The 18888-nt window shown below is 38.9% G+C and overlaps 2 protein-coding genes and 1 long non-coding RNA gene across 3 annotated transcripts; 1 reads left to right on the top strand and 2 right to left on the bottom strand.

The window, feature by feature from the left end:
- The first annotated feature begins 1249 nt into the window (after positions 1-1249).
- On the top strand, positions 1250-2582 carry LOC139607082 (uncharacterized). The gene is made up of 4 exons (XR_011684778.1): positions 1250-1359; positions 1466-1600; positions 1685-1771; positions 2096-2582. It is a non-coding gene; the product is annotated as an uncharacterized lncRNA (long non-coding RNA).
- Positions 2583-2691: 109 nt separating this feature from the next.
- Positions 2692-6192, bottom strand: LOC139607042 (butyrophilin subfamily 1 member A1-like). The gene is made up of 4 exons (XM_071459612.1): positions 5909-6192; positions 4021-4371; positions 3649-3930; positions 2692-3454 (listed from the first exon to the last, which is right to left on the bottom strand). The coding sequence occupies exons 1-4, from the start codon at positions 5994-5996 to the stop codon at positions 3324-3326; spliced, it is 852 nt and encodes a 283-aa protein (XP_071315713.1). The 5' UTR covers positions 5997-6192; the 3' UTR covers positions 2692-3323.
- Positions 6193-7547: 1355 nt separating this feature from the next.
- Positions 7548-17656, bottom strand: LOC139606642 (butyrophilin-like protein 2). Its single transcript, XM_071458903.1, is given in 10 exon segments — positions 7548-8056; positions 8153-8434; positions 8525-8707; positions 8710-8877; positions 9996-10070; positions 12989-13011; positions 13816-13903; positions 14511-14852; positions 15543-15884; positions 17498-17656. Coding segments are annotated over 10 exon segments (1740 nt in total). The 5' UTR covers positions 17565-17656; the 3' UTR covers positions 7548-7886.
- Positions 17657-18888: the final 1232 nt, after the last annotated feature.

Raw genomic sequence — 18888 nt, 5'->3', positions numbered from 1 at the left:
CATAGAAATTCTGATACACAATTACACTCCATTACAAAATGCATTGGAACAAACAGTGAGTATTTGTTTTCATATTTTTATAGGCTTAACGTTTTTTACGTCAAAACGTTCGGTCATTTCTCTTACAGTTGTAACTCTGGGATCAAGGGTCACTGCACATGATGTCACACCCACTTATACAACGTCATATCCATTTGACCTCTGTGCCTTAACATATAGGCTTTTGTTTGGGGTTATTTTGTGTATTTCTTGAAAATATATTTATTGCAAAACGTAACTGCGCCAATTTGTTAGGTGTCCCATTTTGCCAAAACTCACACCACTCACACTACTTCACCACATTTCAGGGAGCAATATTGTATTTTATGTAGCTGGAGAAACATATAGAAGAATCCTTCAGTTGATGTAAAATATTCAAAAACACTCCATTCGGAGATACATATACTGGACAGTGCTGATGCATTGTTATTGACAAAGTTACCCAAGAGTGCATGAAGCCTCACACAGCTGCAAGATTGAAATGTTGCTTATGCAGTAATACATCAGTAAGTATAACACAATAACTTAATATATTAGCCTCTATCTATAACAATACTGTACAAAGGGACATTTTAAATTATTAGGTTTACTTTGATGTTTTATGTAGTTAATATTTTACTGAAAATACTTTTGCTTGTTTTATATCGTGTTATCATAACTTTTACTAAAAGCAAGACATTTCCAGAAATATGCTGATTCACATTCTGGCTGAGAGTTGGATAGGAAGCACAATACTGTATGCTAAATATAAAGTTACAGCCTAGCTTAGCACAAACACTGGGAAAAGAAGTAAACAACGAGCCAGGTCCTGTCCAAAGGTAACAAAATCCTTGTAACGGCACCTCTAAAGAGTAAGTGTAAAGATGAAAATTTGCTGTTTTAGTGGAAGTTACATTTAGTTTAGCTAGTTAAATTTAGCTAAGCCAGCAGCTGCAGGAAACACAACTATTTCCCAAAATGTCAAACTGTTGTGTGAAGGATCTGGTAACTTTTTACATCACCACTCGCTGTGTCAAACTATTTCCAAAACCAGGTCTTAATAATTTGAGACATGAATATATTAACAATGTATGTAAAAGATCTAAAGGTCTATGTCAATAACTGCTATGCTACTTATTTATTTTTACAGAAAATGCATTATAAACTGCTCCTTAATATTCTTGAAACTCCACTGGAGAATCAATCTCTCCTCTGTATTTGTCTTCACAAGAGGACGGTTCTGGTGGCTGGACTCCACCATCTTGCCCTGATGGTTGGACTAAGTACAGTACTCACTGTCTCCTCTTCATTTCAAGAAACATGACTTGAGCTGAGGCTGAGGTAATCAGCTCAATTCCTCATTTAAAAAAAATACATTTTCTTGCACACCTGGTTAACAGCGTTTTCTTTCAGTGTCACATTTTGACTCTGTTCATCTCCACTGTAGACAAACTGCCGGTCCCTTCAGGGAAACCTTGCATCTGTGTACAACGCTGAACACGCCAGAGAGATTCATGAGGTGATGCAGCGTGCCGGACATGAGCATGGACAAGTATGGGTCGGAGGCCATGATACAGCAGAGGTATATCATTCATCATTCCACAATGTCAGACAGTTTTGTAAATCGTGTTCTATTATGAATTCAAGAGTCTATTTTGCCTCGTAGAATCCGTCTTGGTCCTGGAGTGGTTATACTGGTGTCATGAGGAGCCTGCGAATCACGAGCACCACTGTTTACAGGCAACCTTTGAAGGTAAACCAAGCAACCTTGAGCATCAAGTATGACTGGTGTAAATGACTGAGGACTCAACATTTCATACCAGAGTGGTTTCTGCTTTTAACTGTGACTGGTGATCTTGTTGAACTGGACTGCCTGTCTACATAGTGATGTGTCATTAGATAGTTTAAAGGTCCCACATATTAGACTTCACCTGTGTTTTATCTGAAGTGCTGGCTCTGAGCCTCTCCTCTGATTGGCTGACTGTTTTTTCAGTGATCCAATAAAAATACAGCAGATTTCAGGTAAACACTCAGAGAAACCAACACTGACTGACTCCTGGGTTCTTGACACTTGCAGATAATATGTCGGGATGCTTGGATGCCAAAACAGTGTGATGCTCAACTCCCATCTGTCTGTAGCATAAGCATCATGAGGTACCTGGGTTGAAATGGTAATTGTACGTCTCATAAACATCCTGATTATTACTGTATTTCTTCTCTATTGCTGTCATGCTACTTTAAGGAATGAAGTGACAAGTGACATAAACAGGAGCTGGATTGTCTCTTAGGTTTTGCGGCTTTGATAAGAACAGACTGAATGTGTTATGAAAAGAATGATTTTAGCACTCTGCAGAGTGAACTGTTCTCTCTTGTCTAATGCAAAATGAAAAGTCTGAAGCATTGAAACATGGATGTTATGTCTCTTTTTTTTATGGGTATATGATCTGTTATACTCATGAATGTAGATTTTGTAGTGTAGGGAACAGGTGAATGAGAGAAAAAACATCTTAGCCCTTATCATCACAACATCACACCTACCCTAAAAAAAACTAATAAATGACATCAATATATATATATAAAGTATATAAAAGTAAAAGTATATAAAGTTTTGCAAGAAAACGAATGGCTTTAATTATGGAAGTGCAACTGAATAACTGTTGAAAATGAGGACACTTGGATGTTTTAACCTTTTTTATTATTATTGTTTTTTATCATTCTATATACATTACAGAGATGGATATGGTGTAAGATTTCTATTGAATTCTATTGGTATTGAAAGTATAAAACCACAACTCCGCTGTCTCCTTCTCAAACTGTAGTTCTTCTCCATAGTCTGCCTGAATTTGATCCAGTGTTGCGTTCAGGTACATAGATCCTGCTGGATGTGGAGAAGTTGCCAAATGGTATCAAACCCTGTCTTTGGCAGCAGGTTTGGAAATATCTAAATCGGTTGGATGGGGGTGACTTCAACTTATTGGAAATAATTCTTGTGCTCAAACTCAAACTTAAAATAATGAAATATAAAACTCAACATAATTATTTACCCGTTAGAACTTTTTACTTATTTGTGTAAAAATGCAAAACTGTTTGAAGTGATAAGTGTGCAAAGATATAGTCCAAAGATAAATAGAAGCACAGCCACTGACCAGATAGTAAACTGTCCATGGTGAAGTTTACAACCAACTCCTTGGTCTTTGAGGCATTGTGATCAGTTATGCAGAGGCGAACACCCCAGAATTTGACAATTTTTCAGGTTTCCAGATAAACTGAAGGATTAAATGCACTTGTGGGTTCAGACATTTCCCTCATGTCTGCAGATTGAAAAAGAAAATGCTGTAACACAAAAATGCAAACAGCACAACCACAATAAAGATGACCAGAAACAAGACAATACTCCAGCGATCAGCATCTTCAGCTGGGTGCTCGATGAAACCCCCTGAAATGATGAAACACAGAGCAGCAGGTCACTACAGCAGGTTTATAAAGATCTCTACATGTGGTGGCTCACCTGGTGGAGCGCATAGTGCAAAGGCTCAGTCCTAACTGCAGCAGCCCGGGTTCAAGTCCAACCTGTGGCCCTTTGCTGCATCTGATTACCATAACAATAACTGAAAAAAAAAAGATTTCTACCTGTGATGTCAATATGTCTCTCTCTGGTCTGGTTGATGATCTTCTGTTGGACTCTACAGGTGAAGCTGTTGCTGTGTCTCTTCTCCACAGTCACTCTGCTGCTGACAGTATAGAGGCCATCAGGACCTCTGACTGTCTCTGTAGGTCCAGCAGGGAGGAGCTTTCCCTCACCGTCCAGCCACAACACCTCAGGCTCTGGGTACCAGCCTTTAGACTCACACTGTAACACCACTCTTCTACTTGTAATTGAAGTGACCTCTATGACAGGTGAAGAGACTGAACCTGGTGACAAAAGAAGAAGTTTCTCAAAATGTGTCTCTTGGGAACTTTGTGTTAGTTCAGCTCAGTGGATCAACACAGAGTCTGACTCACCAACACTGAGATGGACAAAAGCTTCTTCCTGCACTGAGGGAATGAAACATCTGTATTTCCCTTCATCAGACACTCTCACTCTGAAGATTTTCATGGAGACGTTTCCTTGTTCCAGTTCATCCACAAACAGTCGAGTCCGGAAATTATAAGACGGATTTTGAATCTCATACAACAGTCGTCCATCTTGGTGGACGTGGACGTACTGTGGATCCAAACCAGGTTTCGTCCACTCCACTCTCCAGTGAGCGGCACTGATGGCAGGTTCAAGGTGACATGGTAGAATGACATCATCACCTGCCAACGCTACGATTGGCTGATGTGAACAAATTAACTTTGACTGCTCAAGGAAAACTAAAGAGAAGAAAAGAAACAGCAGCAGTTTTAATTGTTGTCACCAAAATGAAATTTTGAATTCTAAAAGCAACGAGTAATTAAAAGAAGCTAACAGAGCAAATACAGGAAGTGAACCATGAAAACTGTTTGACTTTTGTGAGATAAAATACAAAAAATATTGCAATATCTTTAAAATATTAGATTCTTTCCCATTAAAATTTATCAATAAAACATTCATAGTGCTCAAGGCATTATGTCCTAATAGCAAATGATAATTTTCATTAAAATATGCGGAATTAAATAAAATGAATGAGAAAAAATAAATAAGTTTAACTAAAAAAATAAATTAATAAAAAAAAAGAATTTGAAGTTTAATGTCATTCAGTTCTTTTTCCAGCAAAAGTGTGGGCTATAAAAATAGGTTGGCTAATCAAGTTCAGCTGGTCGGTGTATTTTTCTTTCACCTATGGACAGAGACAGAGTAACTGTCTCTAAGCTAACCTGCTGCTGGCTATAGCTTTACAGGAAAGTGGTGTCAATGTCCTCCAGTGAATCAAGCACATAAAAAGTCAGACTGTTCCTTTATTGGTGTCTGTGAACTGCAACAGTTTCACAGTTCGTGCTGTGAGCACGGACACAGGTTTGCATGTGGACAGTAGGGACATGTCCCTCTACTGATACTTTGGGAGGACAGAATTGTTCATACTAATATTTGAGTGAACTACATTTGGAGTGAAGTCATTAGATAGTTCTGATGTCCTACAGACCATGTCTCCGAGACGACCGGTGCTAGCATTTGATTGGCTGAAATGGCAGGAACTTTCCAGGGGCTTACGTCATGTGCGATTATCTAGTCACACATAACTGCAGACAGAAGGCGGATCAGTGTGTGGTCAGTTATCAGTGTCAGTCCAGACCTCAAGCATGGGTGAAAGTGTTGTGTTGCACATGATTTCCCTTTCCTCTACTGCCTGAACTGCACAGCAGACTTAACCTAATGTTGTCCACACCAACAGGTTTTATCGTCCCCACATCACCAGCCTGACGTTATTAGATTGTTAATACTGCTGCATGACTGGATTAGCAGCATCTTCCTGTTGTAGCTGGAAGTTGTTTGATGATGTAGTTGTTTGATGATGGAGCTGGTTTTAAATGTGAACTCCAGGAGAAAAGAGGAGCTGCAGCACTGGTAGGACCACTGGATAAAAACATGATGCCGGATGCAAAAACGCAGAAATATTTTGCATATTTTTTCTCTCTTTTCGGTTAACAAGACATTTTCTCAGGTTTACTCTGTTACTGAATATAGGCTGTATTTAAATGTAAATACAGATTACAGGAGTGGTGGTGGGGTTATTGTTGAGACCAAACCTACACCCTTGGCTGTGACGCAGTGGTAATGTGAGGTGTGAAACATATCATGAGCTGCACTCATTTTCTGACCACAGCATGACTCTTATGTGAATGCATTTTTTTTAATGTGCAAAACCAAGATTGCCTCCTTTGCCTGTAAACATCTACCAGTGTCTCACACATGTTTTTGAATGCACATTACCTCCAACGGACTGTATTTGAAGAAGGAAAATAAAAGTGCAGCAGGCTCTGAAGTCCCTGAAGGACACGTCATTCTTCAGGTGAAGCATCCTGGAGTCCTGGAAAACTGATCCAAAGCTGAAAAAATGGAGGAACACACAGTATTCATCATAACTGTTGCTGCAACAGGAAGCAAAACTAAAGTGAGGGTAAAAACTCCAGCCTTCTTCTGACAGTCTCTGTTTTCAGAACGTCCTGGCTTTCTTCCAGTCAACTTGTTTTCACTTTCTCTGCTCTCATCACAACGCTCGTCACTAATCTCACTCACTCATAGTGTTTCATTTTCAGTGAAGTTTTGTTCACCAGAAAAACTGAAGCTTTGTCGTCCTCATGCCGCAGTGAAATGAACTGATTGTGCTCCAGTGCACAGACAGCAGGTAGAGACATCCAGCCTACTCAAAATGTTAAGAGACCATTTATGTTTTGGAGACTTTTGACCTTTTCTTCATCACATTTCAAAGGTAAATGCTGCACCTGTTCCTCCACCACATTTAAATTAAAGCTGTAGATACTTTGTAGATTCAGATTTTACATTAAACACATGAGATATAATTTATAATTTAAATATTACTGTTGTCATGTTACAATCTTGGATCCCCAACAGGACAACACATCAGGAATTTTTTAAATCATCTCTTTTTAACTTAATTGAATGCACATTGATATTTTAATAAATCAATTATAATAATAACCATAATAATACATTACCAGTACCTAGCTATTAAATATTTACAGCTGATTCATTTTAAACCGAGAACCTTTGCAGAGTCTTGAACCTATAATAATATTTCCCGACCACTTGGGGGCAGCACAAACCAGAGCTGAACTCACCGCTGACCTGTGGCCAGCAGACAGTCGCTCATTCACACACCAGCAGTTACTGCAGTGTGAGTCTGATGCACAGCTGAAGAAAAGGCAGCACACACTGCAGTGACTGATGTGGAGTCAGTTTTACATTCACCTGATGAAATATTGCTTTTATCTCTGTAAAACCAAGCATGACTGTGAGAGGCTGATTGTGATACATGCAGACACACACGCAAAAATTGCCTGTGTTGCTTTTCTCAACAGGAAAGAGGTAAAAAATGAAATTAAAAAAAGTCCATATTTGTTTGTTTCATTGACTTTTTGAAGCTTCTGCCTCATGAAATAGACACTACAAGAACACGGGGAAGTTCTTTATGTAGCCTTTACTCTGACCTTACAGTGATGGTTGACTCCAATTTCTTTGGTTTATTGTATGATTCTTATTTCCTTGTAAGCCAGTGAACAGTGAGGTTGATATAATTGTTAAAGACAAAGCAAAACTAATGTATTTGTCTCTGAGGACTTTGGCAGGTCACATTGTTTTCACTGCCCCCTGAGGCGGAAAGCAGCACGACAACAACAAAAAAAAACCAAGTAACAACTAAAGTCATTCACATTTCTTTTGGATAAGTCTTGTTTATTTCAACCAAAAAATAAATGTTTCTTTTTTAAATTTTTTCCATCATTTAACAACATCCTGCTGTAAATGGTTGTACAATAAACCTGCTGTCACCTGCAGCTTCATTTAATCCATTTGAAACTGTAAAGACACACCTGAATGATGATGGACCAACTTTTTTGACTCTTTTCCAAAAAAGTTTTTATTGAGTGTTTTTCAATCCACAGTTTCACTGCAGGTTAAAATTCATGAAAACATCCTGTAGTTCAGATTCAGATTTTAACCCTGATCGTTACATTTGCAGTCAGACGACTTAAACATTGCTGCTCTTCCTTTTTATGAATGAATCTTAGTTTATACATTTATTTACACAACAAATTATACACTTATTTATTTACACAAATATGTTATAAACTAAATACAGAGAGCACAATGAATTGGTTAAGGTATAACAAGATCAGCACATTGCTGCTGTCTTCATTTCTTCAAATCTTCATATTTGGAGATGATCAGATTAGATCTCTGCTGTGTGTTCAGACATTTCTGATTCGATCTTGGAGATTTTGGAGATACAGTGACGGCCCAACAAAAATATAGTCGTAGTAATAATAATGATGAGCACAATAATAGGCAGAAGCATTATATTCCTGAAATCAACTGCAGCTGGGTCCTTGATGAAATCACCTGAAATGATGAAACACAGGAGACCGTGGTGTTTAGACAGAAATCTGTTTCAGGAAGTTAACAATATCAGTGCAGCAGCTTTCTAAAGATTTCTACCTGGAACATGAATGTGTGTCTCTCTGGTCTGGTTGATGTCCTTCTGTTGGACTCTACAGGTGAAGCTGTTGCTGTGTCTCTTCTCCACAGTCACTCTGCTGCTGACAGTATAGAGGCCATCAGGACCTCTGACTGTCTCTGTAGGTCCAGCAGGGAGGAGCTTTCCCTCACCGTCCAGCCACAACACCTCAGGCTCTGGGTACCAGCCTTTAGACTCACACTGTAACACCACTCTTCTACTTGTAATTGAAGTGACCTCTATGACAGGTGAAGAGACTGAACCTGGTGACAAGAGAAGAAGTTTCTCAAAATGTGTCTCTTGGGAACTTTGTGTTAGTTCAGCTCAGTGGATCAACACAGAGTCTGACTCACCAACACTGAGACGGACAAAAGCTTCTTCCTGCACTGAGGGAATGAAACATCTGTATTTCCCTTCATCAGACACTCTCACTGTGGAGATTTTCATGGAGACGTTTCCTTGTTCCAGTTCATCCACAAACAGTCGAGTCCGGGAATTATAAGACGAATTCTGAATTTCATACAACAGTCGTCCATTTGGTGGACGTGGACGTACTGTGGATCCAAACCAGGTTTCGTCCACTCCACTCTCCAGTGAGCGGCACTGATGGCAGGTTCAAGGTGACATGGTAAAATGACATCATCACCAGCCAGGGCTATGATTGGCTGATGTGAACAAATCAGCTCTGACTGCACTGAGAGGAAAACTAAAGATCAAACAAAAAGAGGAACATAGTTACAGTTCATGTCGTCACAGTGAGTTTTTATATTGCAAAAGTGACAAATAATTAAAATGATAAAACTCGAGAGAAAAATGATGTGATGTAAGTTTAAAACTGATGAAGGACCAGGGTCATAGTCATCGGTATCCAACTCACATATCAAAATTTCAGCTCTAAGCTTTGGTGTATGTGTAAAGCTCCAGAATCTCTCTGATAACAGTGAAACTAATAAAGTTTATCAGTGGTTAACTAATGACTGAGTTTACCACTTACTGTCATATTGTCTGACAGAAAAAAAACAGGGGATGCTTGTAAAGCCCCTGGTCTCACCCACTCATGAACAGTGAAGTACCGACTTGTGTGACTCATTTAAAGTCTGTCGGCTGACCTCACCGGCTTCAAGTCACAGGTTTGAACATGAGGATTATTCAGAAGCTGAGGCTGTTGAGTGAGTGCTCTGTGTTTAAATTACCTCCAAATGACTGTAGCAGAACAACAAGGACAACAGAGAGAGGGAGAACAGTGGAGTCCATCAGTGATCAGCATCACTGAATTCAGATTCAGCTGTTTCCCCCCCAAAAAAAAGGAAAAAAAGAAAACATTTTTAAAAAAGGTTGTAAAACAGAAGCAGATGTTTCAGGTTATTCAGGAGGTTTTGGCTGATTCTTTATTTCTGGAAGGAAATATTACAGAAGAAGACCTTTATTTATTTACTTCAGTGTAACAAACCCTGACAGTTCCCAGTAGGGACGGTGACACCTCAACAGTACATGACTGTGTCTTTATATGTGATAGGACCCATGTAAAGACAACGACAGATGAGAGACATCACAACCTCCACATCTCTGAGTCGGTGTTAGTTTTATATTTTTACCAAAAAGCTTCTCAAAGATCATAAACTGTACATTTTCATATTATATTAAAAAAGTTTCACAATCAGTGAAGTTTAAACTGAAAAGAAGCATTTTGTTTGTTAACAGATGAGATACATACAGTACATCAGCACATTGAACTATAGATCTTAGAGGCTTTTATGAAACATATCATAAAACATTCACAGCAAAATTAACAAAATAGTGTCCACAAACGAGTTTGATACGAACCTGCTCCGAGAGACACAATGAGTGAACAGATTCTAACGCTCATACTGAACATTAAACTTCCTCTTTTTAGTTGGTCTTAACTACAAATGAAGTAGACATTTTGACATTTAGTGGTTACACAGCTAAAAGCTCAAAAGAAGAACAGAAACAAGTGAGAAGGAGGAGTCACATAAACCTCATGACCAAAGTTGCTGGTGATTTCTGGATTGAGAATTTATGTCTGAACTGTGCTGCTTATAGATGATTTCACAGCTCACTTTAGTTTCTTGTATATTTAATTTTAAATTGCAATCCACATTCAATAATCGATAATGAAATGTATTAAAAATCAAAAAGTGAAATCTCAGTATTCAGACCCTGAACCCAGTTTGGAGAAGAAGCTCCTCCGGCAGCAGCTTCAGCTTTGAGTCTTCTTGTCTGACTCTCTGTGAGCTCTGCTGACCTGGGTTTAGTCAGTTTAATTCTCTCTTCCTCATGTCAGGGCGTCAGTTGGGAAGTAACAGGCATGAAATCTGCTGAGTGGTACAACTTGAATTAGGAACACAGAGGAAAATGCTGCTGTCTTTTCTTTGTCTCAGAAATAAATCAGCTCTTGTTTGGAGATTATTTCTAGTTCAGACGTGTTGATTCAACATCAGTTGAAGCACAGAGCTCACACAGAGGTGAACCTGTGAGTGATGAAGGTGATAATGAGGCTCACAAAAACACAAATCTATCAGAAAGATCAACAGCTAAATGTTGTTGGTTTGCCAAAATCATCAGCTGAGTCTGTTTCAAGAAAGACAACCTGGTAGACAGAGGGACACACAACATGTAAACATGTATGACAACCCTTCACCAAATGTGGAAGAAAAACCGCTTTATGTTTCACAAGGAAAGAACAAGAACAAAAACATAACTTGTGGTGTCAAAAAAGGAGGAAGTAGATGAGTGAACAACACAAAAAAGGAAACAGATCAGTTCAGAAAAATCTAGTGCAACATAGTTTGCTCTGTTTCATAGAACAAAGTTCTGAACAAGAATGAACCTTTATAAAAATGACGGAAAGAGGAAATCAGAGAAAGAATCAACTCATGACCCAAAGCCTAAACCTAATCTGTCAAACATGGTGCTGGTTCTGGTCTTTTATGACTTTAACATTGTCTCGAAAGTAAATACAGGTATCAAGTAAAGTCATTAAAAGGAAGCAAATCAAAGTTTTTACAAATATAATCATATCACTATGAGCATATTACTGAGTTTACATATATACACAATGAAATACTTTATTACATGATAATCAAATCATTCAATCATTTTTGTTTCATCATCATGGAAAACTGTTAAAATGTAACTGTCACAGTATTAAAATTCATCCAAAACAGGGAAACCTGAATGCATCATGGGATTTTAATACACCACAGTGACATGTGTAGTTCTGACACAGTGACCTGTTTGTCTCCTTTAAAAAACAGAGGCCTCTTGTGGTCGTGTTCACCATGACTGACAGGAGGCCGGGCTGTCTGAGCACTGACCCTGTGAGACCAGGATCTCTTGTAGTTATTATTATATATAATTTAGCTCTGAGAGTGAGGGTAAAGCTCCATGTCTCAGGGAAGAAAGTCAACATCTACCACGCCGACGCTCACTGATATAAACGAGGTGGGAAAAAATCATAGAAACACAAACTGTAGTAGTAGTTCACATATTTTCTAAATTAATACTGATCAATACTTTCCCTCAATGCTGTGCACAGACATTATTATTCATTTCAATAGCCATGCACTTATGCAGATGTCACTCAACAGATTTCAACACAGTGATGAATTCACACAGAGAGACGATGCTCTTTCTACATGTATGACAAGAACAGGCAACAACAAAGGAAATAACACCACAAGTGTGCGTGCTTTGTTTGCTGGTGGTCTATAAAAATAATAATTCAACATCAACAAATCTTAAATAAGTAAATAATAAACCAACCAATCGACCCTCCAAACTACAATGTAGGCCTACATCCGGTTGCTACTAAGTGCATTTTGAGCATTGTATTGCTGCAAATGGTAAATGTGCAAAATCATTTTTGTGCATGTTAATAATGGGTTAATCTCCCAAAAATGTACAAAGACTGCATAGTTGATGCATTGCAACTGTGGCTGGACATCAGGGAAGACCGGAAACAAAAATTCAGGCCACTCTCACAAACCATCAGACCGGCTGATTTTGAAGGCTAACCCTTATTAGTGATGAGTCGTTATAAATTTAGCCATTATGTTGATCTAGAGAGCAGTAAATTATAAATTATCCAGATTACAAAATACAAAAAATTGTGACTTACTAATAATATGAAATAATGATAATAATGATTGTTTTTTGTTTGTTTGTTTGTTTTGTTTTGTTACCATTGGCACAATTGCATGCTATTAAACAAGAAAGTGGAGGCTACATGCATGCTATATAGCCGCAGCAGAAATATTTAAATATTCATATTTAAATATATTTATGATAATATTAAGTCTACAAGTTAACAGAACATTAGGTGAAGTACATCAACTCATTCCTGCTTCTTAAGTATTGCTTGTTAAATTGACTTGCAGGCCAAAATGACACTTAGGAACAGTTGTGCTTTAGATTACGTGCAGTGTAAACTACATTCTGCTTAATTCTGCTTACGCTATTCCTGCTTTGCTTCACCACCGTAACTTAATATTTGCTAATGATAACCAATACATGAGTGTCGGAACCAAATTTCACAAAAATCCGTCCAATAACTCAGACACTTCTCTCTAAACCAAAAATGTTGGTGCTATGGAAAGACTCGTGGGTTCACGAGAGAATCATCCTCTGGGATCAGGGATTGTGCAAAATTTTTTGTCATTTCACTGAGTGAGTGAAAACTTTGATCCCTTGGGTGACAAACAAACAAAAACAGAGAAAGAAGGAAAGTCTGTAATAGGATTCACCCTGAAACCACCATGAATATCCAATATTTAAAGGACTGTAAGTCAACATACTTGACCAATTACGTTTTGTACATCTGAACAGTCAGACACAGAGGATGAGCTGACAGAAGGTTTCTCTGCTGCAGCTTCACAGAGCAGGTGAAGATAGTTTAGCTGGCAAAACAGGTACAGGGCCTTCTTCTTGTTGATCGTTGTACCTACGTGTCAACAGAAACAAGTGTTAAAATCTAAGATATCTACGCACTTTTTACAGAAAATATGTGTACTGAAGAGAGAAATGCGAGTGTGAAATGTAGAGGAATGAAATGAAATGTGAAAATATATTTACAGTGGTGCATCTTCAATCACTTATAAAATAAGTAATTAACATGAAATTTTAATTAAAGCCTGCATTCAAATAATGGCTGGGCCAACACAAACAACAAACAGTCTTTTAACAATAATGGTATATATATATATATATATATATATATATACACACACACACGCGCGACAAAGCAGTCACTGCTCTCAGCCATGCCCCAAGCCCCGCCCACCTTGACTCATCATCCAACCTTGCAGGTTAATCAGAAAGTAACGCTGTTTATTTAGGTATCAAATCGCTCAATGGCAGGTTCAGAGTCTCTCTTCTGATTGGCTGACTGACCTGTTGTTATTAGAGCTAGGGAGAGAAGGTTTTTGGTTCTTAAAACCACAAATATATCTTCTGATGAATTTCAACATGAGTGTAAAATATGGGACCTTTAATATACAACTCCCATTTCTCGCATGTATTTTATTATATTAGTAGTAAAAGTATGTTCAAAATATCAAATAATGTCAGGTTGATTTATTATTTTATTCAGCCTGTTATTCAGGCAAAAGAATGGTTGACTGACTGTATTACCTGAAGTGCAATGATGCCCAGACTGACCAAGGCTACGGCTGAAACACCCACCAACCAATACGTGTTGATGTGGGAACCGTCTGAAAAGAAGAGGACCAGTTTACACAAAGAATCTGTGCAGATGATGTCTAGTGGCAAACTGAACACAAACTGAACACAAATATATATATGACCTAATGTGAAACAGGAAAAGTTGTAAAGGTCAGTTTCTAATAAATAAACACCTTCATCTCCCTTCAGCTGAGGTAATTCATTATGTTTTCACCCATGTCTGTTTTTTTATCAGCAGGTATATACAAAAAGTTCTGAACTGATTTGCACCGAACTTGGCAGAGGGATGGGACATGGGCCAGGGACGAACCCACTAAAATTCTGGGCAGACCTGAATCATTTACTATAAATTAGAATTTTTTTCTCTGATGTCTGGTGCTTGATATTGACGTTGCTTTGGCAGAGGTCTGTGTGCTCTGAGTGCCCTTCTAATTATCAGTAGTTACTAATGTGTGTATATTGGTTCTATGAAATTAGAAAGTCAGTGCACAAATGTGCACAAATGGTCATCATCAGTCCATCCTATGAGGTGATTCATTAGGATTCAGGGTATTGCAGTGCAGTCCTCTAACTCCACAATCCCTTAACCACAAACAAACTCTCCAACGAATGAACTATGAACCTATACTTGCTTACCGACAGTTAGCTCAACAATTGAGTCTCTGCTATGTGTAGGAATGAGGCATCTGTATCTTCCCTCATCAGCTTGAGTCACTTTGGAGAGTTTCAGTGAAATGTCTCCATGTTTTACATCTTCAATGATCAGTGAGGTCCTTCCCTTGTAGGATGGGTGTATCTTATCCTTGAGTTCAATACCATCATGCCACGCGTGGACAAACGGGGGGTCGAGGTCAGATCGCAACCACTCCAACAGCATTTTTGAAGCATCCACTGCAGGTTCCAGGTGGCACGGCAAAGTGATGTCATCACCCACTGTTGCCACTACTGGCTGAGATGGACCAATGACCTGAGGCTGAACTGTGAAGAAACAGGTCAGATGTTTAGTTCCTGTTGTGTGACTACAAATCTGTGTGTGCACCTTTAAACCTTTACCAGAAAACACTTCCTTGTCCATCTCAATATAGTGTAGTATATACTGTATGTATTGTTGACATTTTCGCATGATGCGTGCAATTTCATTTCATCTCGGAACTGCAGAACCTGAGTCAAGGACAGTTTGACAAGCTCCAGTTCTTGTCAATGGGACACAGTAACGCCCACGAAAATGACTAAAACTATACATGCATACAATATTTAGTTACTTTACTGTGCAAAATGATTGATGTGAGTTTGACACTTGATGACTGTTACTACATTCACCTGCTGAAAGGTTTATGTTTCTCTGAAATGAAATATATTTACATATTTATAGATTCTGATAAACTGATAGCCTACATGATAACATGATGCATCTTAACTGACACATGATAACCGACTGCATCTTAAAATATGTCTTAGATTTATTTATATTAAAACATGAACAATTTATGATTTTCATGTCATTGTGTTATTTTAGGTATCAAATCACTCAGTGGCCTTTCTGCCCTTAAACTTTTATGTCACCGAAGGTCTGGTACAGAGCAGTTATGACACACATCTCTGAAGGACTCTGAGCTGCCACTTGCACTTTAAAAAGGTTATGCATGAACTCCAAGCATACACACTTACCTACAATAAGGTCAACAAAAGTGGCTTTACCCAGTTGAGGAACGCAGCATCTGTATGTTCCCCCATCACTCAGTTTCACTTTGGTGAGTTTTAGTGAAAGGTCTCCATGTTTTAGTTTGTCAAAAGACAGTGATGTCCTTCCTTTGTAGGACGGGTTTTTAAAATCCAGATATTCTTGTTCATTTTTCACCACGTGGACTAACCCGGGGTTCAGGTCAGGCCTAGACCACTCCAAAACCAGGTGTGAAGCATCCACAGCAGGTTCCAGGGAGCATGGCAAAATGATGTTGTTGTCAAGTATTGCTACTATTGGCTGACGTGGACCAACTACCAGGGACTGACCTGCAGAAAAAGTGCAAGTATTTCATTTCTTCCACATTAACTTCCTTTTCGTCTCTCATCCCTAACGCCAGCCTGTCTTTACTTGTATAGACTGAAATTTAGACACCAGATGTTTATCACTGCTTCTGCTTTTACTTTTCACCTGAAGACTTGTTCAACACTTTGTCGTCACTGCAATCTGAGTGAAAACAGACAAGACAAATGTGAGAATTATAATTTGTCCTGAAAATTGTCTCAAAGAAAGTTGTTGGTCTGTCTCTTAGCGTTTGACTGACAGACTTGTGTGGCTGCAGTGACAAAACATCATGATGCTCTGATGGTCTGTGTAATACTGACTAAAGTCCAACTGTCACTTCCAGCTTTGGAAACCAGTTTTCTCCTGCAATAAAATGCTAATCAGACGTTGAGATTGTAGCTCTTCACAGCTTCTGCTTGGTTAAATCTGCCATGAGCATGGTCGACTCAACTCTAGTTAAACACAAAATAAATACAGAGTGATGGCAGACAAGTATAGCTTAGACAGTGTAAAACAGTTTGAAATAGTAAGAAGGCTTAAAATAGTAGTGGGTGAGTGGAATGAGTGCAGTCACACCCCAGGCTCACTCAGGCATGAATGAGTCTGACAGATGTAGGCACAAAGCCTGACATGGCCTCGCTTAGTCAGTGAGTATGAGTGACGTGTATCTGCAGCCTGAAGGTAGATGTCTGTATTTGTTGTGTAGTGTGTGTGCGTGTGTGTGTGTGTGTGTGTGTGTGTTTGTGTGTGTGTGTGTGTGTGAAGTATCCAATGTTTCCTGCCCCAGTCCAGTGATTCTGCTGTTCATTCTGATGATTTCATGGAGAGGATTAAGGTGGATGTTTTGATATTTTGAAGATATACTTGTTCACTTTGTTGCTGATGGTTGGCGATTTGACAAGACTGCTATCACTCTCACATCTGTACAATAAATATGGAGCTATTACCAGCAGCCAGCTGGCTGAGCTAAGCATAAAGACTGGAAATGAGGATACAGCTGAACTTGCTCTTTCCAAAGACAGTAAAACGTGTCTCCCAGAACCTCTAAAGTAATAATAATTTTCCAGTGTTTCTGCTAAGCTCCAGAAGAGCCTGCTTTACTGTGAGATGTCTTTTACAAGACACAGCAAAAGGGTTTATCTTAAATTAATGTTAATTTTGTAAATGAAAACAATGCTGAAAATTATTCTTTGACGACCTATTTTAAAAAAAAAGACTAAAAATAAAAAAAATGTTTGAAAACTACAACTACTGTTGATAAGAAACACCTGTGGACTAAAGTCATCCACAGTCCACTGAGAATTAGATAAGAAGCAGCAACCAAACAGCTTAGACAAGCTACAAAAACAAGCAGGCAGCACAAAGGAATTTATAAAAAGGTAAGCTAATGTAACTATCAGGTGCTGTGGGTGTGGCAGGTGACAATGATACTTTCAGTCGGCTATCTTTAGTGTTGCTATCAGGAGGAGAGAGTAAGTTCAAGGATGACGGTTTGGGGAACCTGCTAAGACCTGCACCAAAAACATTAAGACCTTTACCTACACTACCACACTAGGTGTTACTCAAGTAATAGTGAAGTGTTTTCTACATGTCTTACCTTTAGACGACTGCAAGTGAAGTAAACTGTGCAACAGATGCAGCAGAACAGCTGGAGGACACTTCATCCTCAGATAAACTCATCTGGATTTCTGAGGATTTAAGAAAACAAAAGCGTTACGGTGAAGCAGTAGCATGTCATCAGGGCAAGGAAAGCAGTGCCCAGTCAAAGCTCAAAATAGACTTGCATTAAATAAATTGGAATGATACTGAAGTGGAAGTGATATCTCTCCTTACATTTGATCTACGATTGACTTCCAGCTGTTGTTGACATTTTCGTGGCTGTGACCGTGTCCCATTCACAGAAGCTAGAGTTTGGCAAGCGGAGAGGACAGCAGCTTCACATAATTTGTGGAGGTTTGTGCATTCAGGATAATCCTGGAATCTTTGACTGGTGACTAGTTAAAGCCAAATGTGCTGGGCAAGCTGTCCTCGGCTCGGCTTCTGCAGTTCTGAGATCAGCTAGTATATTCAAGCATCATGCGCAGACATGCATGGAAACCAAGAAAACAAGCAAATTACACTGATTTATCATCTCTGTGCAAGATCTGCTGTAAATTTCAGAAGTTTGAGACAGAATATTGTTACAGGAGGAGAGCAGCTCTTTTCAGGATTGTATCAGGCAAGAGAGAGAGAAAGTGTGACCAGACATCCCTGGTTTCTGATGACAGTCCCTGTTTTTGGTGGCCTGTCCCCATCTGGAGCTGTGCCCGGCAATTTTCCCATTTTAAACATAATTAAACCCAGACCGGGAGAAAGATGGGCAGCAGAGCAGGCAGGTGTCGAGTGTTGCACCTCTTTTGCCCAACAGAGGGGGCTGACTGCTAGCTACAGCAGCTTCACAAATGAAGCTAAAACCATCAAAGTAGACGGATCCAATCAGATTTTTCTTTTTTTTTCGTTGTTGTCTGTAGCCAGAGAAGAGGTTAGCTGGCTCACTCATTGGTTTGGAGTTTATAACTGGGCAGTAAACTAATTAAAATAAACATACCCGAGGCCCCCCCGGCCAGAACTTTTTGGAAGAAGTGAAGAAGTTGTCCGGCTGTCTCACTTCACATGACAATATTCACAACCTGGAATACATTTATGATTCTTTTGATCTGTGGGCGCTTAAGAACTAAATCAAGGAAAAGACAGACAATTGGACTTTACAACTGCTTCAAAGGTAAGAAGTTGGCACCATTTACCGTCTTGCCAGTTTATGATGGTGGTAAATCTGAATGAAATATACTTTTGTTCTTGTGGTTTTTTGTAAAATTAACTGAACAGCTGAATTGTGGACAATCTATCCAAGCTAACGATGTGCAGCATGTCAATGTTGACAAAAGTTGAGACATTTATATCTCCAACCTTCAAGGTTGAAAACTTGAGCCAACACAGAAGTGCCAAAAA

Source organism: Trachinotus anak, unplaced genomic scaffold, assembly GCF_046630095.1.
Source record: "Trachinotus anak isolate AG129_WGS33_773 ecotype Australia unplaced genomic scaffold, CSIRO_AGI_Tana_v1 ptg000023l, whole genome shotgun sequence".
NCBI lineage: Eukaryota > Metazoa > Chordata > Actinopteri > Carangiformes > Carangidae > Trachinotus > Trachinotus anak.
This window is presented reverse-complemented; position numbering and strand designations above follow the sequence as displayed.

What these genes read in the sequence shown, in the direction of transcription:
- LOC139607042 (XM_071459612.1), bottom strand. Translation starts at nt 5,996, where the DNA reads ATGCTTCACCTGAAGAATGACGTGTCCTTCAGGGACTTCAGAGCCTGC. An exon ending in TCAAATACAGTCCGTTGGAG is followed by an intron (nt 4,372 to 5,908) that starts GTAATGTGCATT and finishes TCTTCTCTTTAG; the next exon opens with TTTTCCTTGAGCAGTCAAAG. An exon ending in TTTTGTCCATCTCAGTGTTG is followed by an intron (nt 3,931 to 4,020) that starts GTGAGTCAGACT and finishes TTTTGTCACCAG; the next exon opens with GTTCAGTCTCTTCACCTGTC.